This window comes from Manis pentadactyla, chromosome 1 (assembly GCF_030020395.1).
Source record: "Manis pentadactyla isolate mManPen7 chromosome 1, mManPen7.hap1, whole genome shotgun sequence".
Classification (NCBI taxonomy): domain Eukaryota; kingdom Metazoa; phylum Chordata; class Mammalia; order Pholidota; family Manidae; genus Manis; species Manis pentadactyla.
In genome coordinates this window covers 42,676,197-42,703,928 of record NC_080019.1, presented here as the reverse complement: position 1 = coordinate 42,703,928, position 27,732 = coordinate 42,676,197, and the positions used below count along the sequence as shown (strand labels likewise).

Below are 27,732 nucleotides of genomic sequence, written 5' to 3'. Positions count from 1 at the left end.
CCTTTTCCAGGGGATCTGGCTGGCTGTTTCAGGAGCACGGCAGTGTTAGAGGAACATACCCAGATCCCAGGAGTGACCCAGCCCAGAGGGGCCCAGGGGTAGTCAACAGCAGAGAGCTAAGTGGAAATATGAGAGTAGAATGGTGAGGGGGAACAGTCTATTGCTCTCGGTAGGAGGGCGCAGGGAAAGGAAGCATCCTCGTCAACCCCCACACTGTGATTCTGGTGGACTTCTGACTGTGAGATGAAAGTGCAGTTTTGTTAGGAGGGTCACTCCAAATCATACAAATGAATATAAATACAAGACTATACAACTGAAAACATGCCCTTTTAATGCTTTCTTAAAAATTCTTTAATAGGCAGTGGTAAATGAAGACACCCAAGGAAATGTGAGCCAGCTCCAAGCTGAAGTGAAGAGGCTCAAAGAACAGCTTGCTCAGCTTGCTTCAGGGCAGGTGCCACCAGAAAGATTCCTGAGCACAGGTGAGATGAACACAATGGCCTTTATCATGAGGAAGACCGTGTGCTAATATTGATACGAGAACTCTCTGAGAACAGGCATAGCACAATGAAGCTACCCAAATTTTCTCACAAGTATCTGCTTCTGTTTATGTCACCTACATAGGAACTTAGTACTTCATCCGTGAGCAGATATAGATGCCATAGTTACTGAATTATGGGAGTTGGTGGGAACAGAGAGTAGAAATACTTTGAAATAATTCATCCCTAATAAGTACTAAAAAGAGATACTAATAAAGTTAATTTAGATCTACTTCTAAGATTCGGCCATAACATGTATATATATATATATATATATATATATGTTTACTAAATAGGATAAGCAAGACTTATTTAAAGAACAGGTAATGTATAGACTGGGTTCATTGGAAATCTGTGATCTGTTGATGATTCTTTTACATTGAGAGCAATCAACAGCTGTTTAGCTCATCTCTTGGTCTTAAAATTTGAGAGATAATTTTTTTTCCTTTCCCTTTCTTTCTCACCGGATCAATTACAGACAAAAATGAGACTAATTACATGAAGTATTTCCAAGAGGCAATGTTATTCTTTAAGAAAGCTGAGCAGGAAAAGAAGGTAGGAAACTGAATTAGTGTAAAGAGAATTCAAGGTATTTTATGCTTTGTGGTGCAAAATAAATATCACAAATAGAGAAAACAAAGGTAGGCTGTGAAAAATCTAATTTTGCCTTTGAAATTAATGTGAAGTTAGTGTTTGTTCCTTGGTTTATGAAAATCTAAGGAAGTGAAATTATTTTTCATGTTTAACCTAACTCTGAATTTCTTAAAGTCTCTGGTAGAAAAAGTTACCCAACTAGAAGATCTGACCCTCAAAAAAGAAAAATTTATACAGTCTAATAAAATGATTGTGAAATTCCGTGAGGATCAAATAATGCGCTTGGAGAAGCTTCATAAGGAGTCTCGGGGAAGTTTTCTGCCTGAGGAGCAGGATCGTTTGCTGTCAGAATTAAGGGATGAGGTTCAAACCCTACGAGAACAAGTGAGTAGTACATGATGTACAATATTTCTGAAAATTAAAGAATTTCAAGGCAAATATAAATGTGTCAGCAAATTCTTCTAATTTAATATAATGGAAAGTATTTTAAATGGTTTCAAATGACATTTTGATGCATAAACCCTTTCCCCCCATTTTCCAAAACAGTAAAATCTGGAAGGAAAAGGGAAGTTGTGGCCTTGTTGCTACTTTAGTCATCAACTCCAGCAGGCCAAGGACAGTTCTTCCCTGTGAGCAACTGTGCTCATCTGATCTATATTTGAGCCCTTAGAATTTTTGTCATTGTTGTTTTTCCTCTCCCTGGTGGAGGATGGATAGTTGGTACAAGCACATCATTAAAAACCAAAGATTATCTGTTATTAGTTTTTGTAACTTTCCAGAGGTTTTTAATGCATATTTAAAATAATGTGGATATTTTTACTTTCATTCCTATTGCACACAAAAGGCAAATTACCATACATAGTCTTTTGCTGCACTTTTTACTTAATGTATCCTGAAGGACATTCACTCCTAGTTAATAGTTTCCTTTTTTTCTCAGATATTAAACAGTCTCTTTTGCCTGAAGAGTCTGCCACATTGTACACCCTTGTGCTTATCTCCTTCTGTGCCTGTGTGAAAGTTTCAATGGTACAGGCCCAGATGTAGAGTAATGAAATTGTAAGATATGCACATACTCAGTCTGATCAGAAATGCCAAGTTGCTTTCCACAGTGGTTGCAGCAGGCTACCACTGGCAGTGCATGAGGCATTCCTAATGTTTTCTAATGGCTCCTGAGGAAGACTTGTTCATTAAGGAAATATTTGAAATATGTAAATCTGTAATCTTTCTATATCACAGATAGAGCACCACCCCAGAGTGGCAAAGTATGCTATGGAAAATCATTCCCTCAGGGAGGAGAATAGAAGACTGAGATTATTAGAGCCCGTGAAAAGAGCCCAAGAAATGGATGCCCAGACCATTGCAGTACTAGAAAAAGCTTTCTCCGAACTATTTGGCGCAGAAAAAAGTGACAAAAGTGAGATATGATTGTTGTATATGTGCCTTGTAGGGGCAGAAGAGCGGTTTTAAAAGGCATTTATATGGCCTTGCAGTTGGGGGGGGGTCTTCATTTTAGCCTTTTAGACCTGGTGTGCTGATTTCCTTATGCTTTTATGTTATCAAAAGACACTTTCTAAACATTTTTTCTAAAAAATCACAGAGTAGTAAATATTATATAGCCTAATAGATATATCAAGGAAATATCTATTATGTTTCTCTCTTTTGTTGAGAAAAGATTGATTTAGATATTTTCATTTTTATTAAATGGAATTTTTGTGTTTTAAGTATTTGAAATGAAAAGTGCTTTACTAATCACAGTGGGAATGAATTTGGAGTTGAAGTGTTGTTTATCTATCTGATCAAGGACTATACAATGTGGGAGGTGTCAGAATGATCAGATTTATGATCTCAGCACAATATTTTGGTCATGTTGTGGCTGCCTGTCATGCTTGCCTAACCATGCCTATACATGGGTAGTTACATATTTTTTCCATTTACTTTTACTCTGTGAAAAGTGGTTTAGTTAGAATTAGAGGAGGAAATAGACTACAACTCATTCATACTAGGAGACTTTAACACCACTTACATCAATAGATAGATCAACCAGACAGAAAATAAATAAGGAAACAGAGGCACTGAACAACATATTATATCAGATGGACTTAATAGACATCTACAGAACATTCTACCCAACAGCAGCAGGATATACATTTTTCTCAATGAACATTCTCTAGAACATCACATACTAGGACACAAAAAAACCTCAATAAATTCAAAAAGATAGAAATTGTATCAAGCAACTTCTCAGACCACAATGGTATGAAACTAGAAATAAATTACACACACAAGAAAACAAAAAAAGCCCACAAACACATGGATGCTAAACAACATGCTTCTAAATAATCAATGGGTCAGTGAACAAATCAAAATAGAAAGCAAGCAATAAATACATGGAGACAAATGAAAACAAAAACACAAGAGTCGAAAATCTGTTGGATGCTGCAAAAGCGGTTGTAAGAGGGAAGTACACAGCAATACAGGCCTGCGTCAAGAAACAAGAACAATCCCAACTAAACAGCCTAAACTCACAATTAAAGAACCTATAAAACAAAGAACAAATGAAACTCAAAGTTAGTATGAGAGACATAAAAGATCAGAGCAGAAATAAAGAGCAAAACAATAGAAAAAAAAATCAGTGAAACAAAGAGCTGTTCTTTGAGAAAATAAAGACAAACACCTAACCAGATTTATCAAGGAAACAAGTACACACAAAAAAATCAGAAATGAATAGTCACAGCAGATACCACAGAAATACAAAGAATTATTAGAGAATCTTATGAAAAACTATGCCAGTAAATTGGACAACCTAGAAGAAACAGACAAATTCCTAGAAAAATACAACCTTCCAAGACTAACCCAGGAAGAAACAGAAAATCTAACAGACTGATTAACCAGCAATGAAATTGAATTGGTAATCAAAAAACTTCCAACAAAGAGGGAGCCAGGACCAGATGGCTTCACAGCCAAATTCTACCAAACATTTCAAAAGAGCTGATACCCATCCTTCTTACAGCATTCTACAAAGTAGGAGGGAATACTTCCAAACTCATTCTATGAGGCCAGCATCACTCTAATACCAAAATCAGACAAAGACACCACAAAAAAAGAAAATTATAGACCAGTATCCCTGATGAGCATATGTGTAAAAATCCTCAAAATATTAGCAAATTGAATTAAAAAATACATCAAAAGGATCATCCATCAAGGCCAAGTGGGATTTATTCCAGGGATGCAAGGATGGTGCAGTATTTGTAAATCAGTCAACATCGTAAACCATGGTAACAAAAAGAAGGATAAAAATCACTTGACCATCTCAGTAGAAGCCTGTGATATAATGAATCATAAGAAATACATATACTTGGTCATTCATATGACTAAGTATATATATTTCCTTGGTATATTTGATCTTCACAGTTCCTGAAAACACTGTAGAGTCTTAAAGTTGAAATGTGTGTTTTGTGATGTTAATGAGAGGCTTTTGGACCCCCCACCCAAGGGTAGGGGCTGGATGTTGGATCAGCCAGTGGCCAATAATTTAGTGAATCATAACTATGCAGTGAAGCCCTCACAAAAACCCTGGAGAAGAGCTTGTCTCTCTCATGCTCTGCTCTGCCTGCTCTGCTCAGTTGGATTCTGCTTCATGGTCAGAGAGAGAGAACTTGTGTGCTTGGGTATCCAGAAAATCTCCTTGTGCCACTGAGCCAGGCCCCCAAGCCTCACAAGAATCGAAACTCCTTTATTTGGCCCCTTGCCCTATGTCTCTCTTCTGGTTGTTAACTTTTGTCCATTATTAAGCTGGTAAACGAAGTGTTTGTCTGAGTTCTGTGAGCCACTCTAGCAAATTGATCAAACCAAAGGGGGAGGTTTTGGGAACTAGCCAGTAGGTCAGAAGCATGGGTAACTGCCTGGGGCTTGTGACCGGCATCTGGAGTTGGGGGTGGAGGGCAGTCTGTAGGGCAGAGCCCTTAACCTGGGAATCTGGTGCTATCTCTAGTCAGAGAGCATTAGAATTGAGTTGAGTTTTCTAATCCTGCTGGTGTTTGAGAATTGCTTGGTGTAAGTATGTGTGAGAAGACCCCCTCCCACATATTTACACACATTGGAATCCAGTCTGGGAACCTGAATGAAGTTATACTATTATTACTGCAGTGTATAATATTGTTAATGTTATACATATATATAGGGAGAAAATACAACATTACATCTGGTAAAAAGCTTAAAGCTTTTCATCTAAGATCAGGGACAAGATAAGGATGTCCACTTGTACCACTTTTATTCAACATAGTACTTGAGGTCCTAGCCATGGCAGTCAGACAAGATAAAGAGATAAAAGACACCCAAATTAGTAAAGAAGTTGAATTGTCACTATTTGCAGATGACATGATATTAGATATAGAAACCTTAAAGACTCCACCAAAAAACTATTAGAGGTTATAAGTGAATTCAGCAAAGTTGCCAGGCATAAAATCAATACACAGAAATCTGTTCCATTCCTATATACTAACAACGAACTAGCAGGAAGGGAAATTAGGAAAATAACTCCATTTACTATTGCATCGAAAAGAATAAAATACCTAGGAATAAACCTAACCAAGGAGGTGATAGATGTATACCCTGAAAACATAAGATACTCATGAGAGAAATTAAAGAAGACACCAAAAAATGGAAATATATCCAATATATCCTGTGCTCATGGATAGGAAGAATTAATATTGTCAAAATGGCCATTCTGCCCAAAGCAATTTACAGATTCATTGCAATACCTATCAAAATACCAACAGAATTTTTTGATGAGCTAGAGCAAATAATCCTAAAATTCATATGGAACCAAAATAGACCCCGAATATCCAAAGCAATCCTGAGAGAGAACAAAGCTGGGGGGGATTATGCTCCCTGACTTCAAGCTCTCTTACAAAGCCACAGTAATTAAAACAGTATGATACTGGCACAAAACAGACCCATAGATCAATGGAACAGAATAGAGAGCCCAGATACAAACCCACACATATATGGTCAATTAATATACAATTAAAGAGCCATGAATATACAATGGGGAAAAGACAGCCTTTTCAATAATTGGTGTTGGTAAAACTGGACGGCTCCATGTAAGAGAATGAAACTGGATTGCTGTGTAACTCCATACACAAAGGTAAACTTGAAATGGATCAAAGACCTGAATGTAAATCATGAAACCATAAACCTCTTAGAAGAAAACAGGCAAAAATCTCTTAAACATAAGCATGAGCAATTTTTTCATGGTCACGTCTGCTCATGCTAGGGAAACAAAATAAAAAATAAAGTGAGATTACATCAACCAAAAAGCTTCTGGATAGCAAAGGATACCAGCAGGACAAAAAGGCAACAACCTATGGTATGGAAGAATATATGAATAAATGATTTATCTGATAAGGGGTTAACATCCAAATATACAAAGATTCATACATCTCAACAGCAAACAAACAAATAACCTGATTAAAAAATGGGTAGAAGACCTGACCAGACATTTCTCCAAAGAAGAAACAGATGGCCAACAAGCACATGAAAATATGCTCCACATCACTAGTCATCAGGGAAATGCAAATTAAAACCACAGTGAGATATCACCTCACACCAGTTAGGATGACCACTATCCAAAAGACAAGAAATAACAAGTGTTGGCAAATATGTGGACAAATGGGAACACTTCTACATGTTGGGGTGGGATGTCAATTCATGCAGCCACTGTGGAAAGCAGTATGGAGGTTCCTCAAAAAAATAAAAACAAATACCATTTGACCCAGTAATTCCACTTCTAGAAATTTACCCAAAGAAAACAAGATCCCAGATTCAAAAAGACATATGCACCCCTGTGTTTATCACTGCATTATTTACAATAGCCAAGATATGGAAGCAATCTAAGTGGCCATCAGATGAATGGATAAAGAAGATGTGGTTCATATACACAATGGAATATTTTTCAGGCATAATAAAAAAGAAATCCTGTCATTTGCAACAACATGGATGGAGCTAGAGGCTATTATCAGTGAAATAAGCTAGGCAGAGAAAGACAAATACCATATGATTTCACTTATTTGTGGAATATAAGAACAAAACTAAACAGCATGTAAGAAGGAACAGAACAGCATTAGACTCGCCAACACTGAGAACTGACTGGTGGTTACCATGAGGGAGGGGTTGGGGTGGGTGCAGAGTGTGAGGGGGATAAAGGCACAAAAATTCTCATTTGTGATGTAAGTTGGTCATGGGGATGGAAATGCGGCATGGCAAATATAGCCAGTGATTTTGTAACATTTTGCTATGTTGACAGATAGTAACTGCTCTAGTGGGGGGTGAGGATTTAACAGTATGGGTAACTGTTGACCCACTGTGTTATATACTTGAACCAATATAAGGTTGTATATCAACAATCTTCAATTTACAAAAGTGGTTTAGTTAGTGCTGAGTCTAAATGAACAGGCTTGCAGTTATTGGTGTTAATGCTCTGGGGTTTGATAACATGGCCTGGTTTTGTCTCATTCTCAGAGTGAATATTTTCATGGTTTTTATCATACTCTGTTTCAGCCTTTGTTTCTTTTTAGGTTGAAATTAAGAAAACTAATCTACATTCATAAAGCCTGTTGCATCCTTTAAAAATTTTTCTTTTCCAAGTCTTTCATTGTTACACTTGGTAAAAGAATAGAATTCACAGCTTAAGTTGACCCTTGAACAACATGGGGTTAAGGATACCGACACTGCTGCGCAGTCAAAAATCTGCCTAAAACATTTGATTCCTCAGAAACTTAGCTACTAATAACTCACTGTTGACCGGAAGCTTTATTGATAATAAAAGCAGTTGATTAACACATATTTTTTATGTTACATGTATTACTTATATTCTGTATTATTACAATAAGAGAAGCTAAAGATGTTTTTTTCAAGTTGTCACAAATCTCCAAATATTTTTCCAACATGGTTATTGAAAGAAATTTATGTATGAGTGGGCAGTATGCATTTCAAATGTGTTGTTCAATAATCAACTGTATTTGGGTTGTGAAAACACTAGGATTCTAGATGCAAAGACCAAGTTTTCTGTAGTATTTTAACTATTTCTCGCTATAATGCTCTCTATTTTGTTGGCAATTTTTTACCTCAACGGTACCTTGTTGGCTACTGTTGAAGGATACTACTGGTAATTCCTGGAACCAACCATATTCTGAACATGTGTCATTCTCTAAATGGCTTTTACTTTATATTTTCCCACGCTGAACTTGGTGGAACTCTCTTCAACATATTTAGTCTTTTAAGCAATCCCTGAAAATATTTTTTACCTTGTAGTTGATTCCAAGTTCTTTCAACTTGCTACCTTAGCTTTTTGTGTCCTTTTATAAATAATTAATTGACTATTAACATTAGTTTGTTAACACTATTTTCCTGTAAGGTGCAACTCTTGGTGTTTCTCCATCCAGCAGCAGTGTGTCATATTTCAGTTGTCATTTGTTCTTTTCCTAATGGAAGAGGTGTTGCCTTTAATATGCCCTTGCATCCTGTGGCTTCTTAGCTTTCCAGAACAATTTATATTCTTAGACACACTGTCTTGTGTCCTGTGTCTCCTTTTGCATTATAGGCTCTTGTATTTTAGGGTCCACCTTCCAACCCATATTTCATTTTTACTCCTTTGCTTCAGAATTGACATCTGGCAGAGAATTTAGAAAATGTTTTATTTTTATCTTTTAAAGACCAAGTTGCTTCCTTATTATCGGGTCATCAAGGATTCTCTCCTAAAACTCTGAAAGAGCCATGTTCATTAGCAAACACTGAGAAGCTAAAGGCACAACTCCTGCAAATTCAGACAGAGCTGAACAATTCAAAGCAAGAATATGAAGAATTCAAGGAGCTAACTAGGTAAAGTGTAAAATACACTCATCTTTACCTATTTTAATATCTTTTGATGTTTTGTTTTCAGTTGACAACATTGAGAATTTTTCTTTAAATATTAAATTCTCATATACAGTTAGCTTGTTTTGACATGAAGAAAAAGAGCTTCTAGTTCTTTATTTAATGAACTAGATGGTGTAAATGTTTTACCTTATGTATCTTTTGAGATAAGTGTTTATTGAACTTACAAAGTAAATTCTTCATCTGGTAGCCAAATTAAAATCACTGTTGCTATGAATTAGGATTTTTAGAAATTACAGATTTGTTAATATTCTTTCTTCATGCCCTTTGTGTAAAAGAAAACAAAAATAATCCACATTATCATCGTAACTAAAGTTAATCCTGTCCTTTAGGAAAGGATAAATACAGAGAAGTACTTATTTAAAAAATAACATACCACATATGGTATCATTATGGACTATATGGGATTTGAATTGGACTACCATGTATTTCTTCAATACTTTAAACTTGTCATTAATCTCTGAGCCATATTTTATCCAACTGGAAAATGAGGTTATAATGTATGTGTATATATATATATATATGTGTGTATCTATATATCATACATAGCTTTTATACCTATGTGATATATTTGTGATGTACATGGCTTTATATATATATATATATATAAGTGGTACATACAAATGGGGTAATAATCTGAGAATATTTCTGATTTTAAAGAGAAATTATAAAGTTAAGAGAAAGTATAAACTGTAAAGTACTCTACAAATGTATGACATTGCTTATTACCTGAATTACTCACTTTCAAAATATCTATTAGGAAAAAGCAATTAGAATTAGAATCGGAGCTTCAGTCTTTGCAAAAAGCAAACCTTAATCTTGAAAACCTTTTGGAAGCAACAAGGGCCTGCAAGCGGCAAGAAGTTTCTCAACTGAATAAAATTTGTGCGGAAACACTTAAGGTAGGTAATCTGAAGCAATACTTTAATTTAAAATTGGTGCTGTCTCATTTTGTTAATAAAGGCATCTCTAGATAGAGAATCTGTTGTGGAGAGTTAACCCCAGGGTGACTCTGGTCCTAGTGTTCTCACGTACACCCCCAGTGGTGGGGTGGTGTAGGAAAGAATACGGCATTTGGAATCAGACCTGGGTTCAAATTCAGATCCGTCACTAACCTCAGGCAAGATTGTCTAACTTCTGAACCTCATGTTTATTGTGTCTGAATTATGGATGAGATACTGTGATTGTGGGTTTCTTAGAGCATTAAATGAGATAATAAAGTGCCTGACACTGGTAGATCTTGGCAAATGGAAGCTATTGGTGTAATGTATATCATGTGCTCAAAGCTTGCAGTGAAGAATTGAAATCCTAAAGACAAAGACCTCTAATAGAGCAAGGGTCTTGATAATAGGTGGGGATTTCCCCTAAATAACCATAGTCCTTGTAAAAGCAAAAAATGGGCGAACATCTGAGAACAAGCAAAGGAGAATACACAAGGAAAGCAAAAGGTTCAGAAGGTGATTTTAGCTTTTGTACAAATTATCTGAAAGCTAAAAAAATCTTCTCTTACACATCTTAAACTTTAAAATAAATAGATGTTTATCTCTAGAGATTATTTATAGCAGTGTTGCTTTTTGTGTCACTTAATAGGAGACTGCTTTTGCAAGTAATTTGATTCATTTGTTTGAACAGATAATCTTTATAACTGAAATTTTTTAAAGGTAAAAGTATACAGTGACAAGTCTCTGTCCCATTTGCTGACCTTCAAGCCCATTAAGAAAGACCCTTTTTGGAGGCAGTCATCATTTTATTTATTTATTTATTTATTTATTTATTTATTTTGGTATCATTAATATACAATTACATGAGCAACATTGTGGTTAATAGATTCCTCCCATTATGAAGTCCCCACCACATACCCCATTACAGTCACTATCTATCAGCATCATAAGATGTTTATAGAAAGACTACTTGTCTTCTCTGGGCTATACTGCCTTCCCCGTGCCCACCCCCTACATTATGTGTGCATATCGTAATGCTCCCTTTTTCCCCTTATCCCTCCCTTCCCACCCATCCTCCCCAGTTCCTTTCCCTTTGGTAACTGTTAGTCCATTCTTGGGTTCTGTGATTCTGCTGCTCCTTTGTTCCTTCAGTTTTTGCTTTGTTCTTATGCTCTACATATGAGTGAAATCATTTGATACTTGTCTTTCTCCGCCTGGCTTATTTCACTGGGCATAATACCCTCTAGCTCCATCCATGCTGTTGCAAATGTTAGGATTTGTTTTCTTCTTATGGCTGAATAATATTCCATTGTGTTATACGTACCACATCTTCTTTATCCATTCATTTACTGATGAACACTTAGGTTGCTTCCATATCTTGGCTATTGTAAATAGTGCTGTGATGAACATAGGGGTGCATATGTCTTTTTGAATCTGAGAACTTGTACTCTGGGAAAATTCTTATGAGTGGAATTCCCAGGTCAAATGGTATTTCTATTTTTACTTTTTTGAGGAACCTCCATATTGCTTACCACAGTGGTTGAACTAATTTACAGTCCCACCAGCAGTGTAGGAGGGTTCCCCTTTCTCCGCATTCTCACCAGCATTTGTTGTTTTTAGTCTTTTCAATGATGGCCATCCTAACTGGTATCTCTGTGGTTTTAATTTGCATTTCCCTGATGATTAGTGATGTGGAGTATCTTATCTTTTCATGTGTCTCTTGGCCATCTGAACTACTTCTTTGAAGAATTGTCTGTTTATATCCTCCATCCATTTTTTAAATTGGGTTATTTAAATTGGGTTTGGTTGTTGAGTCATGTGAGTTCTTTACATATTTTGGATGTTAACCCCTTGTCAGATACGTCATTTAGAAATATATTCTCCCATACTGTAGGATGCCTTTTTGTTCTGTTGATGGTGTCCTTTGCTGTACTGAAGCTCTTTAGTTTGATGTAGTATCATGTGTTCATTTTTGCTTTTGTTCTCCTTGCTTGAGGAGATGCGCTCAGGAAAAAGTTGCTCATGTTTATATTCAGGAGATTTTTGCCTATGTTTTCTTCTAAGAGTTTTATGGTTTCATGACTCACATTTAGGTCGTTGATCCAATTTGAGTTTACTTTTGTGTATGGGGTTAGAAAATAATCCAGTTTCATTCTCTTGCATGTAGCTGTCTTGTTTTGCCAACACCAGTTGTTGAAGAGGCTGTGTCATTTCCCCATTGTATGTCCATGGCTCCTTTATTGTATATTAATTGATCATATGTGCTTGTGTTTATATCAGGGCTCTCTAGTCTGTTCCACTGGTCTATGCATCTGTTCTTGTGCCAGTACCAAATTGTCTTGATTACTGTGGCTTTGTAGTAGAGCTTGAAGTTGGGGAGCGTAATCCCGCCAGGTATATTCTTCCTTCTCAGAATTGCTTTGGCTATTTGGGGTCTTTTGTGGTTCCATATGAATTTTGGCACTATTTGCTCAACTTTGTTGAAGAATGCTGTTGGTATTTTCACAGGGATTGCACTGAATCTGTAGATTGCCTTAGACAGGATGACCATTTTGACAAGATTAATTCTTCGTATTCATGAGCACTGGATGTGTTTCTATTTATTTGTATCTTCTTTAATTTCTCTCATGAGTGTCTTGTAGTTGTCAGACTATAGGTCTTTCACTTCCTTGGTTAGATTTATTTCTAGGTGTTTTATTCTTTTTGATACAATTGTGAATGGAATTGTTTCCCTGATTTCTCTTTCTGTTAGTTCATCATTAGTATATAGGAATGCAACAGATTTCTGTGTGTTAATTTTGTATCCTGCAATTTTCCTGAATTCAGATATGAGATCTAGTAGATTTTTAGAGTTTTTTATATACAATATCATGTCATCTGCAAACAGGGACAGTTTAACTTCTTCTTTAACAATCTGGATGCCTTTTATTTCTTTGTGTTGTCTGATTGCTGTGGCTAGGACCTCCAGAACTATTTTGAATAAAAGTGCGGAGAGTGGGCGTCCTTGTCTTGTTCCGATCTTAAAGGAAAAGCTTTCAGCTTCTTGCTGTTAAGTATAATGCTGGCTGTTGGTTTGTCATATGTGGCCTTTATTATGTTGAGATATTTGCCATCTATACCCATTTTGTTGAGAGTTTTTATCATGAATGGACATTGAATTCTGTTGAATGCTTTTCAGCATCTATGGAGATGACCATGTGGTTTTTGTCCTTCTTGTTAATGCGGTGGATGATGTTGATGGTTTTCTAATATTGTACTGTCCTTGCATCCCTGGAATAAATCCTACTTGATGATGATGGTTGATCTTTTTTATGTATTTTTGAATTTGGTTTGTTAATATTTTTTTGAGTATTTTTGCATCTGTGTTCATCAGGGATATTGGTCTGTAATTTCCTTTTTTCGTGGTGTCTTTGTCTGGTTTTGGTATTAGAGTGATGCTGCCCTCATACAATGAGTTTCAAAGTATTCCCATCTCTTTTACTTTTTGAATAATTTTAAGGAAGATGGCATTAGGTCTTTACTAAATGTTTGATAAAATTCAGCAGTGAAACCTTCTGGTCCAGTGATGTTGTTCTTAGGTAGTGTTTTGTTTACCAGTTCAATTTTGTTGCTGGTAATTAGTCTGTTCAGATTTTCTGTTCCTTCCTGGGTCAGCCTCGGAAGGTTGTATTTTTCTAGGAAGTTGTCCATTTCTTCTAGGTTATCCAGTTTGTTAGAATATAATTTTTCATAGTAATCTCTAAGAATTCTTCATATTTCTGTGGTGTCCGTGGTGATTTTTGCTTTCTCATTTCTGATTCTGTTCATGTGTGCAGACTCTCTTTTTCTCTTGATACGTCTGGCTAGGGGTTTATGTATTTTGTTTATTTTCTCAAAATACCAGCTCCTGCTTTAATTTATTCTTTCTATTTTATTCTTCTCAATTTTATTTATTTCTCCTCTAATTCTTATTATATCCCTTCTACTGACATTGGGTCTCATTTGTTCTTCTTTTTCTAGTTTCATTGATTGTGAGTTTATACTGTTCATATGGGATTGTTCTTCTTTCCTGAGATGGCCTATATTGCAATATATTCCAATATATTTCCCTCTTAACACGGCCTTAGCGGCGTCCCACAGATTTTGCGGTGTTGAATTATTGTTGTCATTTGTCTGCATATAAATGGCTTAATCTCTGTTTTTATTTGGTCATTGATTCATTGGTTATTTAGGAGCATGTATTAAACCTCTCTGTGTGGGATTTTTCATTTTCTTTCCATTATTCTAGTTTCATACCTTTGTGGTCTGAGAAGCTGGTTGGTACAATTTCAGTCTTTTTTAATTTACTGAGGCTCTTTTTGTGGCCTTGTGTATGATCTATTCTTCAAAATGTTCCATGTGCACTTGAGAAGAATGTGTATCCTGCTGATTTGGGGTATAGAGTTCTGTAGATGTCCATTAGGTCCATCTGTTCTAATGTGTTGTTCAGTGCCTCTGTGTCCTTCCTTATTTATTTTCTGTCTTGTTGATCTGTCCTTTGGAGTGAGTGGTGTGTTGAAGTCTCCTAAAATGAATGCATTGCATTCTATTTCCCCTTTTAATTCTGTTAGAATTTGTTTCACATATGTAGGTGGTCCTGTGTTGGACACATAGATATTTACAGTGGTTATATCCTCTTGTTGGACTGACCCCTTTATCATTATATAATATCCTTCTTTATTTCTTGTTGCTTTCTTTGTTTTGAAATCTATTTTCTGATACAAGTACTGCAACTCCTGCTTTTTTCTCCCTATTGTGTGAAATATCTTTTTCCATCCCTTCACTTTCAGTCTGTGTATGTTTTTGTATTTGTAGTGAGTCTCTTGTTGGCAGCATATAGACAGGTCTTGTTTTTTTGTCCGTTCAGTGACTCTATGCCTTTTGATTGGTGCATTCAGACCGTTTACATTTAGGGTGATTATTGATAGGTATGTACTTCTTGCCATTGCAGGCTTTAGATTCTTGGTTACCAGAGGGTCAAGGGTAACATCCTTACTAACTAAGAATCTAACTTAACTCAGTTAGTATGGTATTACAAAGACAATCTAAAGGTTCTTCTTCGTTTTTTTTTTTTTTTCTCATCCTTTTTCCACCTCCTCCATTCTTTATATATTGGGCATCATATTCTGTATTCTTTGTCTTTCCATTGACTGACTTTGGGGTAGTTGATTTAATTTTGGATTTGCTCAGTAATTAATTGTTCTACTTTCTTTACTGTGGTTTTATTACCTCTTTTGACAGCTATTTAGACTTAGGAACACTTCCATCTATAGCAGTCCCTTCAAAATACACTGTAGAGATGGTTTGTGGGAGGCAAATTCTCTAAACTTTTGCTTATCTTGAAATTGTTTAATCTTTCCTCAAATTTAAATGATAATCTTTCCAGTAGAGTATCCTTGGTTGAAAGCCCTTCTGCTTCATTGCAGTGAATGTATGCCACTCCGTTTTGGCCTGTAAGGTTTCTTTTGAGAAGTCTGATAGCCTGATGGGTTTTCCTTTATAGGTGATCTTTTTTTTCTCTCTGACTGCTTTCAATAGTTTGTCCTTATCCTTCATTTTAGCCATTTTAATTATTATATGTTTGGTGTTGTCTTTGGGTCCCTTGTGTTGGGAGATCTATGCACCTGCATGGCTTGAGAGACTATCTCCTTCCCCAGATTGGGAGCCTTTTCAGCACTTACCTCCTGAAAGATACTTTCTTTCCCTTTTTCTCTCTCTTTTTCTTCTGGTACCCCTATAATACAAATATAGTTCCATTTGGATTGGTCACACAGTTCTCTCAATATTCTTTCATTCGTAGATATCCTTTTTTCTCTCTGTGCCTCAGCTTCTTTGTATTCCTCTTCTGTAATTTCTCTTTCATTTATCGTCTCCTCCACCATATCTAATCTGCTTTTAAATCGCTCAATTGTATTCCATAATGATTGAATCTCCATCTGGAATTATTTCCTGAGTTCTTGAATATTTTTCTGACCTCAGTGAGCATTTTTTATCATTTTTATTTTGAAATCTCTTTCAAGAAGATTGATGAGATTAGTTTCACTTGACCCTTTTTCTGGTGTTTGTTGAATTTGTCTGAACCAGGTTCCTTTGACATTTCATATTTTTATGTGGCACCCTCTAATGCCCAGAAGCTCTACTATCTGAAGCTGCTCAGCCCCTGGAGCAATCTCGGGGGTCGCAGGGGAGCGGTGCTGGTGCCTGGGGTGACGAAAGGGTTGTTTCGTTCTTCCCTGCTACTATGCCTCTTTTCACTGCCAAACCTGTGGTCTGAATACACTGGTGAAAGCCTCAATGCTTTGTGTTTGTAGCTTCTGTAGGTTGGGCTTCCCTCTGGCTGGCTTGATGCCAGGGCAGGGGTTGCTGGTTTGCGAGCCAGGTGCAGGCTTGCCGGGAGGAAGGCACAGCAGGCTGCTATTGTGGTGGGTGGCCTTGGAGCTGCGTAGGCAGCCAGGGGAATGGAGTGCCTGAAGCTCCTGCAAGTTCCCAACCTGCTGGGCCGACAATTTTGTCTACCTGTCTTTTCTCCTGAGCAGCAAGTTCTGTTCAATTCTTGTCCCTTTATGAGCCTCTCACTTTTAGGAAGTCTTTCAGAGTGCCGGCTTTTCTTTTTTCCCAGAGCAGCCGGATATGGATCCCTGTTTTCCACAAGTGGCTGTAATTTCAGTCTCTCCAAGTCTTAGCTTTCCAAGCTCCCTAATCACCAGAGCACCATGCAATGTAGGTCTGTGCTCCAGTGCAGACCTCCAGGGCTGGGTGTTCAGTAGTCCCAGGCCTCCACCCACTCCCCACTCCGTTTGTCTTCCTCCAGCTAGTGAGCTGGAGTGGGGGAAGGGCTTCGGTTCCGCCAGATCAAGGCTTTGGTACGTTACCCTGTTCTGTGAGGGGTGTATGCAGTCTGGTGCAGCCTTCTTTACTGTTTCTCTTTCAGAATTAGTTGTACTAATTATATTTTCATGTTATATGTGGTTTTGGGAAGAGGCCTCTGTCTCACCTCTCATGCCGCCATATTTGATACTCTCTACACTTTAGTTTTTTGGGTTTTGTTTTTAAACATAATTGTATTTTAGAGTTTGTCCCATGTCTGAGGGAAAAGAAGAGTTTCTTTCCATTTTGTTTTTATTTGTTTTATTTGGGTAGCTGCACCAGAATCTATTGTATGGATTTATCATGATTTGTTTAACCTGGAAAATGCTTTTTTTTCCTTATAAGTGTAGACATTTTTTTCTTTGATTTTTAAAAGAAGTGGCCTTTAAAATCTGTGTAGGAAATTATTTAAAAATACTTGCAGAACATCGTCAAGTATTTTATAACCCTGTATCTGTTGCCCCCAGCACAGGAGAATTATAGTGCTTGAAAGATTGTGACATTCTAGTCCTACTTCTTCCATTGCTAGCTGAGCAGATAGGACTAAGGGGGTTAAAGGTTTTGCCAAGAGTAGGATAGCAATTCAAATCTTATGTTGTTCATTTTAAATTATATAAGCACTTTATGAATATGTGCTCCTTATTTAAAATAAATACATATATATGTATATAAGTTTAAATTCTTTTGAATACCACTGCCATTCTGGGTCTATTCTTTCATTCCCCATCTCTGGGGTAATTTGTTAACAATTTGGAAATCCTTTTTCTTAGTGATTTTGTACAGTAAATATACATGGTCTGAGAAGATGTAGTATTTCATAGATTGTTTTTTGTTATGCTTTGTTTTTAAAAATAAATGGTTTCATAGTACATATATTATTCTGCAGTGGGCTTTTGTTAAAGGGATATACCTTGGGTCTTTCCACATGATCTGGTACCTAGATTGCTACCCCATTTTAATTCCAGGCCTGCATGTTTTGAATGATCCATGGCTTATTTAGGTGGTTTCCAGTGCAAGCTTTCTCTGGGGCGGATTCTGTGAAGGAGGAGTGGCAATGTGAGGATGTCTCAACACTGGAGTCAGTCCTGCTGCAGAGCTCTTTGAGGGGCTATACCTCGTGCTTTCCCAGGAAGGCTGGGAGCACTCATTCCCCACCACCTGCCCCAGAACTGGCATTGCCAGGCTCCTTATGGCTTGACAGTCTGAGGGGTGAAAAGGCTATCTTGTTAAGGTTTCAATTATCTTTTCCTTCATTTCTAGTGTTTGAACATCTCTCCTTTGTTTTTTGTTCATGTGTTTTTCTGCTAGTTGGTTATCTCTTTCTTCTGACTTAAAGGCATTTTTATTTGTTATTCTTTTCTTTGTTATATATACTGCCAGTACATTCTGCTATCATGCTGCTTATCTTTTATCTTTGTATGTAATACTATTGTTATAAAGAAGTTTTAAAATTTTGATACAGGCTTATTGATCTTTTATTTTTGTGAGTTCTTTTATGTACTTTTAAAGGCCCAGATAATCTCAAGATTTCACTTTCCTTTTACTGCTTTTATAATTTTGTTTTTACATAGAGATGTTTAATGTATCTGCTGCCTTATTTTTGAATGGTATACATAGGAGTTACGTTTTTTTTTAGTAGTCTCACAAATTTGAACTTTCCACATTATAAATTGCTCTATTTCTTCCAGTGTCTTATTTATTCATATGCTAATGTAATGTTTTAATGATCCTACCTTTATAATGTATATTTGTATTGGCCAGTGAAGGCTTCTCCATTTGTTTTCCATTTGTTTGTCTCACTTACTTTTTCTTTGTACAAAGTTAGGAATCCAGCTTATCAAATTTCATTTAAAAAAATCTTAGTATAATATTGCTTGAAACTGCATTGAATTTATAGATTTGTTTCCACTTGGGCATTTTTATGTGCCTCTTAAGGATATTTTTTCTTTTGTTTTGATGACTAGAACTTCGGTTTTATCCTCCCTGTTCACAGTTACTAAATGTGGTGTTTTTTTTCTAAATGTGCTAATTTTGTTTTCCAAACATTTTTTTTGCTGCAGATTATAACTACACCAACCAAGGCATATCAACTTTGGTCTCGACCAGTACCAAAATTAAGCCCAGAAATGGGGAGCTTTGGCTCTGTGCACATTAAGAATTCTAGCAAATTAGATTCTGATATCTTAAATGAGCCAGTACCACTTGAGATGAGTGAACAAGCTTTTGAGGCCATTTCTGAAGAGCTTAGAATGGTGCAGGTAATTTCTTAGGTTTAGAAAAAATAACTAGACATTCATTAAAAAATTTTTTCTATATTATTTTAACTCTCTAAAATTTGTAATGTTCAAACTGTTTGGTATTAAAGTGGTATCTTTTTAAGTATGGATGTGTAAAGTTACCTTACTTAGAAACTAGCCTACTCTTGTTCTTTTAATTCACTTTGCAATGTTTATTTAGCAAGTCACTCTGCAGCCTCCTTGGACTTTGGTTCTCTCATGTGAAAAGACCAGTTTGCCATGAGCTTCAAATTTCAGAATGATTTATATGGCACAGTGTTGTATCTGCTATAGAAAATTAAAATAGTTGAGAAATTTAAAAAGTTGAAAGAATTTTATTACAGATCAAATTTTAGATAGCTTTGGTGTAATGGGAAATTTGTTTATCTTGGAATGCTGGGGATTTATTTTTTTACAATGTTTTTCTACCTACTATAAAACTTGGAGGAGCCAGACTCTCCCAATTCCAAGATTTTGCCCTTTCCAAGGCACAGAGCCCTTTCTGATTAAGTCATGCAGCCCTGAGAAAACTTAAAAGTTGCAAAATGATTGTATGATTTAATCCATTATTTTAATCTTTAAATTAAAGATTAAATTCTTTATATATCAAACTTTCCACTATAATGCACCACAAGTGTAATTCTGAAACAGTAAAAATAATTATTGTAATCTTTTGAAATTGTTTTCTTGCTCCAAACTGGCCTTTGATATTTTTGTGCATATGAGGTTTTGAGTTTGTTTTTTTTTTATGCAGAAGAAATGGTAAAATGTTTGAGATTTTCATTAAAAGAATTTTTGACAACTGGAGTTTTTATGTTGCAGGAACAAATGAATGTCCTTCAAGTTAAGTTGGATGACGAAGAACATAAAAACCTAAAGCTTAAGCAGTACATTGACAAAGTAGAGCATCACTCAGTACAGATGCAGGAGGTGAGACTGAGAGTATGGCCTTGGAGAATGAATGAACAGATCCTCAAAGTAAGTGTTACAGGCAGAAAAGGACTCCACAGAGCGTTAGTCAAGTTTTATTTGAGTGGTACTGTCTACTCTGTTGCTTGGCTACTGCTCTGATAATGAGACACACACCCTAGTCTGAATACTGGCCCATGTAGTTGTTAGTGCAAATACATCCCTTGCTGTTTGTTTGGAAGGAAGCAAGAAGGATGGTCCAGGTGTTTGCAAGTGACTCTTTTCTTGTCAGCTGTTCTCACTGCAGTTCATGGGAGTAGCCAATTTTCTTCTGGTCAGAGACCATAAAGTCAATTTTGAAAATAGAAACAAGGTAATGATTTGGAATGCATCTTAGCATGCCAGTATTGATTTTCCAGCAATTTGATCTGTTTCCCAAAGTTTTTTTGGTCAGAAAGAACTAACTGGACCAAACAGCAGCAAGAGCGTCTCTCACAGTTGAATGTCATTGAAAAGCAGCTCCAGGACACGCAAGCTAACAATGTCTGTAAGTCTGAACAGCTGGGCACTTTGTAATTTGAACCTGTAATTCAGAATCTTCATATTCATCTGAATAAATTTTGTCCCCATAGCTTTGGTTAGTTTTTGTTTTTGTTTAGAGGATCAGACTTGAATTTCATGACAGTGGTAAATGATAACAACATACCATGAAGGGCAGTTTGCTCCAGGACTGCTCACAGACAAATGATGCAACTGTTTGCTTAAAGTTTTAATACTGCTTTGAAAATGAAGTGTCTTAAATTTGAAAGGTGAATAATATTTTAATAGTGACAAAATAAAGTAAAATTATATATTTCTATATATTCATACATATGGGAGTATCATTTGATTCCCACTTTTTTTCAGCTTATATCTCCTTTCATGAGAGTATTTGCAGTAGTTTTTAATAAGTCTAAAACAAAAAAGACAGCCATCCTATTTTCTTTGATCAAAAAAGTTTACTTTCAATTGGAGTTTCCTTAAAGATCAGAAGTATTTAACTCATATTGGAAAGTTCTAGTACATTGCCCAGAGGTTTTCAATAAGTAAGCTTAAGTCACTTCTATCAGTTAGATATAGAAAAGTCAAGCTACCTACAAATCAGGGGCAAATGTCAACTCTTCCGTTTTTGGTAGAAATATACCAAAAAGCACAAGCAAGGGAAATAAAGAAAATAGAAATCTCAGTGCTCCTTGGTACCTACCAAAGTTGTTCTACATCTGTACTTCAAATAGTCTCTTCAACTTTTTGCTGACTGTGTGAAGGTACCCATAAAGTTTATTTGCCTACTTTGTAAAAATGTATGTAAAGAAACCTGTTGAGGATTTATTTTGTTTGTTTTTTAGTTTTGAAAAGTGAAGTGCATGACCTGCGAGTAGTTCTTCATTCTGCAGACAAGGAGCTCTCTTCGGTGAAACTGGAATATTGTTCATTCAAAGAGAGTCAGGAGAAAGAACTCAACAACCTTTCTGAAAGACACATGCACATACAGCTTCAACTCGATAATGTCAGGTAGAGTTGTTCAGGTTTCATGTTCCCTGTTTGGTGTGTAACCTAGGACTACTTGAAGTGCAAGTGCTGTAGGCCCAACTCAAACTAGTAAAACAAACAAAAAGGTAATTTATTTGTGCAGAGCCTTGGGAAGACCCAGGGTGATTTTGGTTTCAGGGACAAACTAGATTGAATCTCACATGATACTTTCAGTGTATACTTTCTCTCTCTCTCTCTCTCTCTCTCTCTCTCTCTCTATCTCTCTCTATCCCTGCTCTGCTTTCCTCTGTGTGTTGCCCTCACTTTTTACTACTGTTGAGGGCCTTCCTGTATGTGACAGGGAACAGATCGCCTCAGACAGCTCCATATTTTCTCTCCTAGCAGAACAACCACTAGAAAGAAATCCTCTCCCAACAGCCATGTATCCATCTCAACAAAAATGTGAATTGCTCTTACTTGAGCAATTCTTTGTACTCATCTGATTATCTTCAGACCAGTCACTTATCAAGGGTTTCAGGTGGTACTGGCCTGTTGCTCCTGTTCAGAGGGACAACTGTTCCTAGAAGGGACATAACAAGGTGGACCAAATCAGTAGTTGTCACCATTGCCCTTAGTAACTCTCCAGAGGCTTGGTGGTTAGTCATGTGCGGGTTATCTTAAAAAGGAAGTAATCTAAGAGGTATATTGTTTGTTTTTACTGTTTTTCTCCTTGCTAATTTCAGTCTTGTATAAACAAGATTTGTATTCCAAAAATACAAAATGGTTTTAAGCTATCTCCTGGCAAGAATTTAATAATGGCCATTTTCAATGTGATGCTATGAATGAGGTGTGAGTGTGACTGTTCACACTAGAAAAGCTACTAATAGGTAACTTTGAATTTCATTTTTATGGAAGTCGCAAAGATTAAAATCTTTGGCTCTTGAGTGTGTGAGTGTACAATGAAGAATTAAAATAGAGGAAGAAAACTTGAGATCTATGGGCCAAATCCATTCATAGCATGTTTTTGTTAGCTTGGCTCAGTGTGGTTTTTAAGAAGAATTTAGCATAGCATTTTTAGAATTGAGGGCTTTCTTACAAAAATCGCTATTTCAGCATCTTAAAAATCAGCGAGTTTATGGCATTGGGTCCACATTTCTGTGTGGCAACCATAGGCCTCTGTGTGGATCGTTCCTCTCTAAAGGGGCGTGTTCTGAGTAGCACAGCCTCCACCACCCCTGAGCGGTTTCCCCAGTGCCAAGGCTGCTGCCGATCAGTTGCCATTTGCCATTTGTCATCACAATTTGTTTTTTCATACACCTGACACTTGTTTCTAACATCTGAATCACTGAATCTAATCTTGGCTTTGTCATAAACTGATCTTGTGTGCTTTTTTTTGAAAAGTCACTCTTCTAATCTCATTGAATCTTAATTTCCTCATGTTTATATGTCAGAGTTGAACCAAATTTAAAATGTTAGGAATCCACTATATTTGGCCATGCACTTAAAGTCTGTCTTAAAAATATCAAACACTTCCTTGCTTTTTAAGTTAGACATAATTTTACTTTTCTCAATGTCTCAGGTTTAACATTGAGTACAATACTTATGCTTATCCATCATGGCTCTCAAAGGTTGCTAAGGCCCCTGCATGAAACAGCACAGCGCAGCTATGTGTTCTTGAGTTATTTTGCCTGGTTTATGTACACAGTTTATATCACAAGTACATATTCCCCCTCCCTACTATCTGTTGTCTGTGTCTTTAGCAGCTGATTTATACCACTTTGTAATTTGCTGTCTCTGTTCTTTAAGTTAGTAAAGCAGATGGATCCCTGTCTATTAGCCTGTGTACAAGCTAGTACACGGGTTTTGGATGATGCCAGAGTCAGGTTCATTGTTTACAAGTTCTTGGCTGAGCTCTGGATGTCTGTGCGTGTTAGAATATGTTGGGGAACAGAACAAGAGGGTGAAAACCTAGAAAGCAGTAAATAATAATTGCGTAAATTAAAAGAATTCTATCTTGAGTGAATTTACCCTCTTCTTTAGATTGAAGCCACATTTGCCATCTTAAAAAACCTTCCTAGAGTTAGGGGAATATGTGATGAATGGAGAGAGTTGAGCTATTGACAAAAATAAATTAATGGCTAGCTTAATTCTATGTGGGGTAGCTCTGGAACCCCTTATATAATATGTGTTATTACCCTAAACTGCCAATGAGTTATGCATGTCTGGGTGAAGCCGTGGAAGAACGAATGAGGAAGCAGATGGCTACAGGCTCTCACACCCACCCCATCTTCTCCATTCCCATCACACCAGTCTGTGGTCCAGTGTGTCTTCGATGTTTGTTCATCATGGACATTTCATATACATTCATGAGGAGCTTTACATCAGTCAAGACTTCTGTGAGTTGGGAATAGTCTGTAGATGGGATAAATTGAACTGCAGACAATCTGACTAGCAAAACTACCTTTAATGTTTATATTTACCATTGTAAAAATGTTTTCCTGATAAAGATTAGAAAATGAAAAGCTTCTTGAGAGCAAAGCCTGCCTACAGGATTCCTATGACAACTTACAAGAAGTAATGAAGTTTGAAATTGACCAATTTTCAAAAAACCTCCAAACCTGCAAAAAAGAAAATGAAACTCTGAAATCTGACCTGAATGTAAGTTAAGAAGGCTGTTGATTATTGATGAATTTGTCCTAGATGTGTGACTGATCACTGAAGAGCAGGTCAAGGACTGTTTTGACCTCTTCCTAACTTTCTATTACTGGCCCCTGGTGCCTGCCACATAGAAGGTACTTGATTGTTGACTACTACACATTGTTAGTAACAGTTACTTAAAATCTCATATAACATTGTCTTTTAGAATTTGATGGAGCTTTTTGAGGCAGAAAAAGATCGCAATAACAAACTATTATTACAATTTGAAGAAGATAAAGAAAACAGTTCTAAGTGAGTGCTATTTATCTTTTCCATTAGTTGACTAGAATATCATTTACTACTACATTCTTTATCCTGTTTTTTTTTATTGCTAACACCAGTAAAGCTATTTTTTTTAAAAAGCATTACAAAATAGATATCAGGTTCTTTTGTATAAATAGGTATGAAGAGAAATTTAATTTTCAAAACATTCAATAACTTGCTATGGTATTAAAATGAATGCAGTTGGTGGTGATTAGAATTTAGGCCTAATATAAATAAATCACAGTATTTATTATTGGAAGGTGGGGATGATTTTTATTTCTATCTGTACTATTATTTTTTTAGCTGCTCCTTTTTTCTCCTGTCCCTTACTGTCAATGCTTTTGTCTTCCCTCTCTGAGTTCTTTTCCTTGGTGATCTGTGAATCTCTTGGCCTCAGCCAACAGGATGATTATTACTCTACTGAGAAGAATTTATGTCTCTTTATTCAACAGATACTTGTAGAGTTCTTACTCTGAGACATACTCTCTTCTAGGCTCTGAGATACATACATACAGTGGATGTGTACATTTATTTGGAAAATGGACAAATTAATTCATTTTATAATTCATTCAAACACTTAGTGATATCCAATAAGCCAGGCACTATTCTGGTAAATGCCAGATCATTTAGAGGTAAAACGGTGAACAAAATATCCTATCCCCCTCCTCAGTTTGACATCCTAGCGTAGAGGGATAGGTAATAAACAAATACTAGGTGTTATATGTTATGTTCAGGAGTCCTAAGTATTCTGAAGAAAAATAAACTCTCGTGGCACACAACTGGGTTCTTATTAAATAGCTGTTGAAGAAATGAGTTCAAATTTCTGACTCCTATTGGAATATAGTGTCTGATACCAAGTATGTTTCTAATAAAGCTCAGTGTAATTGCATTGAATCTCTTCTGTGTGAATGGACTCGGTTCCTTTTTCCACTGAACCAAGTTGTGAGTAAAAGGTGATTCTTTTCTTCCAGAGAAATCTTAGAAGTTCTTGAGGCTGTACGACAGGAGAAACAGAAAGAGATGGCCAAGTGTGAACAGCAGGTATACTCTATACCCTAACTGCAGTTTGAGGTCTGTAAATCTTATTCCTGATGTCTAAAGAGGCTTATGATAAAAACTTCCCACTTTCAGATGTTGAAATTGGTAATAAAAAGATGGATATTTTTGTTGGCTGTATTATTTTTCAATTCTTGGCTTTTCTAACTCCCAGATGGCTATCTATAATCAGAACTTGTTGGTGGCCTCCTAACAGAGACCACAAAGTCATTGTCTTTTAACCCAACTTACTATTTTCAAGTATTACTCCTAGCATATACTGTATAATAAATGAAAAGCAGGTTTCAACTCCTTTTTAAAAAAAATGTATGTGTGGTTAACTGTGATTTCTTTTTCTAAAAATACTAATTTTTCCCCATAGATGGCAAAAGTACAAAAACTAGAAGAGAGTTTGTGTGCTACTGAAAAAGTAATCAGTTCTCTGGAGAAATCTAGAGAGGCTGACAAGGTAGGTAAAAGTTGAAGCTACATCCCTCTGTGTTTCCTTTAAATGCTGCTTTAACATTCCAGCCTCCTGTCACCAGGATGACTGATAGCTAGCATTTCTGTATGCACTTAGGCCTTGTTTGTCTTTCAAGGTTGCCAGAGAATGTCTTCTCTTGAAGTGAATTCTCCATGTGACTTCAAGTGGAAACTTTTCTAACACCCTTGATGGCACTGTTTCTAAAACACATTCTGTCCGTTTTAACAAGGATGCTGTGTATGTGACCCATTTTTGTTGATACAAATTCTGTAATCCCTGGTATTGACTGTAAGGCTGGAGATACCGGAGGGAGAAGGGTGAGGACAAGGCAGGCGGAGCAGAGACAGCACCAAGTAGCTCTGTGCTGTATGGGAAAGGAACAGCTCTTCCTGGATTCCAGTCCCATGACCTGCCAACAAACCCCGGATGCAGACCCCCTCCATCCAGAAGGAGGAGACCTCTGGCTCTAGCGGGGCCCACTTCCCCCTCTCCTGTTCTCTTAAAAACTCCCCACCTCCCCTCCTGGGTGCAACTTCCCCAGCCTGTGTTTCAGACTGGTGAAACTCGCCCAGGAATTACGCTCAAATAAACTGCCTGGCCCTTTGTTGCCTCTCGTCGCCTGCTTATTTTGGCTAGAATTTATCTTACATTGACCTTAACTAAGAATGATAAGTGTAATATGTATGTCCAAGTATAAAATTAGGTTTAAGTTCCTTATATGTCTACTTATTCATTTAAAAAAATGATTAAATAAATAGTATAAAGCCATTAAAATATAAATAGATAATAATGTAATATCACGTGATATTTTGCTAAAATAAAATTAACTTCTTTTACTAGGAAAGATAAATGATTTATCATTTAACAATGGTCTATTTAATGTCATTGAAGATACTGTTTCTCTCCTTGTCAGGAAGTTGTAGCTGACCTCATGAGCCACATCCAGGAGCTAAGAACGTCAGTTTGTGAGAAAACAGAAATTATTGATACCCTGAAGCAAGAAGTAAAGGACATAAACGTAAGTTCTGTCACCAATAAGATACTAAATTTGAGCGTGAAACACACTTCTCAGACTCCTGAAGACTTTGCTTGAGGAGACAAATGTTCACCAGAAAAAAGATTCTGTGATTCAGTTACTTTCTTTAGAAATACTAATTAAAGCTCAACAGGTTTGTGTATTTGCAGAACTTGTAGAACCTTTAATGTACTAACATACAGCATGTATCTGGGAAGCAATGTAGCATTTCTCAGATTGCACTGCCCTGAGGAATAGTGTCGTCTGTGTAGATTTGCGAATTGCTAGATCAGAAACAGACTGATTGTTGCCAGTGATAGTTAAGGGGGTATATGGTGTTCCTTAATTGCTTTAAGAAAAAACATTTTAAGTTTAGAGACATTGTATAGAAAGTGAGTCTGTTTTAGCATTAGACTTGAGCATTTCCTAAAGTCATCACTTCTGCATATATCTAAGTTAAATGTTAATGTTCCTCCTTTCCCTTGGGTTAAGGTGGAGGCTTTTGTCAATATTCCTCACTCCTCTGCCCCAAAAGGGCTTACTGCATTCCACATTTATTTCTAAAAGCAGTCTCTGATAAAGATGGAAAACTAGATATTTTTTCACTGACACCTGTGGACTTTTCCACTCGTCTTCAGTATTCATGCATTTA

General features: G+C 36.5%; 1 protein-coding gene across 1 annotated transcript in view; it reads left to right on the top strand.

Moving 5' to 3' along the window:
• KIF15 (kinesin family member 15) overlaps window positions 1-27,732 on the top strand; it is a 167,600-nt gene that overhangs the window by 109,966 nt on the left and 29,902 nt on the right. Inside the window, exons 11-25 of the mRNA XM_057497184.1 lie at window positions 359-482; window positions 1,018-1,094; window positions 1,308-1,517; window positions 2,370-2,547; window positions 8,846-9,011; window positions 9,826-9,967; window positions 18,952-19,149; window positions 19,990-20,097; window positions 20,518-20,623; window positions 21,462-21,627; window positions 24,093-24,243; window positions 24,449-24,534; window positions 25,518-25,587; window positions 25,964-26,050; window positions 26,979-27,083. Coding sequence (XP_057353167.1) covers window positions 359-482; window positions 1,018-1,094; window positions 1,308-1,517; window positions 2,370-2,547; window positions 8,846-9,011; window positions 9,826-9,967; window positions 18,952-19,149; window positions 19,990-20,097; window positions 20,518-20,623; window positions 21,462-21,627; window positions 24,093-24,243; window positions 24,449-24,534; window positions 25,518-25,587; window positions 25,964-26,050; window positions 26,979-27,083 — 1,974 coding nt within the window. The remainder of the gene's footprint in view (window positions 1-358; window positions 483-1,017; window positions 1,095-1,307; window positions 1,518-2,369; window positions 2,548-8,845; window positions 9,012-9,825; window positions 9,968-18,951; window positions 19,150-19,989; window positions 20,098-20,517; window positions 20,624-21,461; window positions 21,628-24,092; window positions 24,244-24,448; window positions 24,535-25,517; window positions 25,588-25,963; window positions 26,051-26,978; window positions 27,084-27,732) is intronic.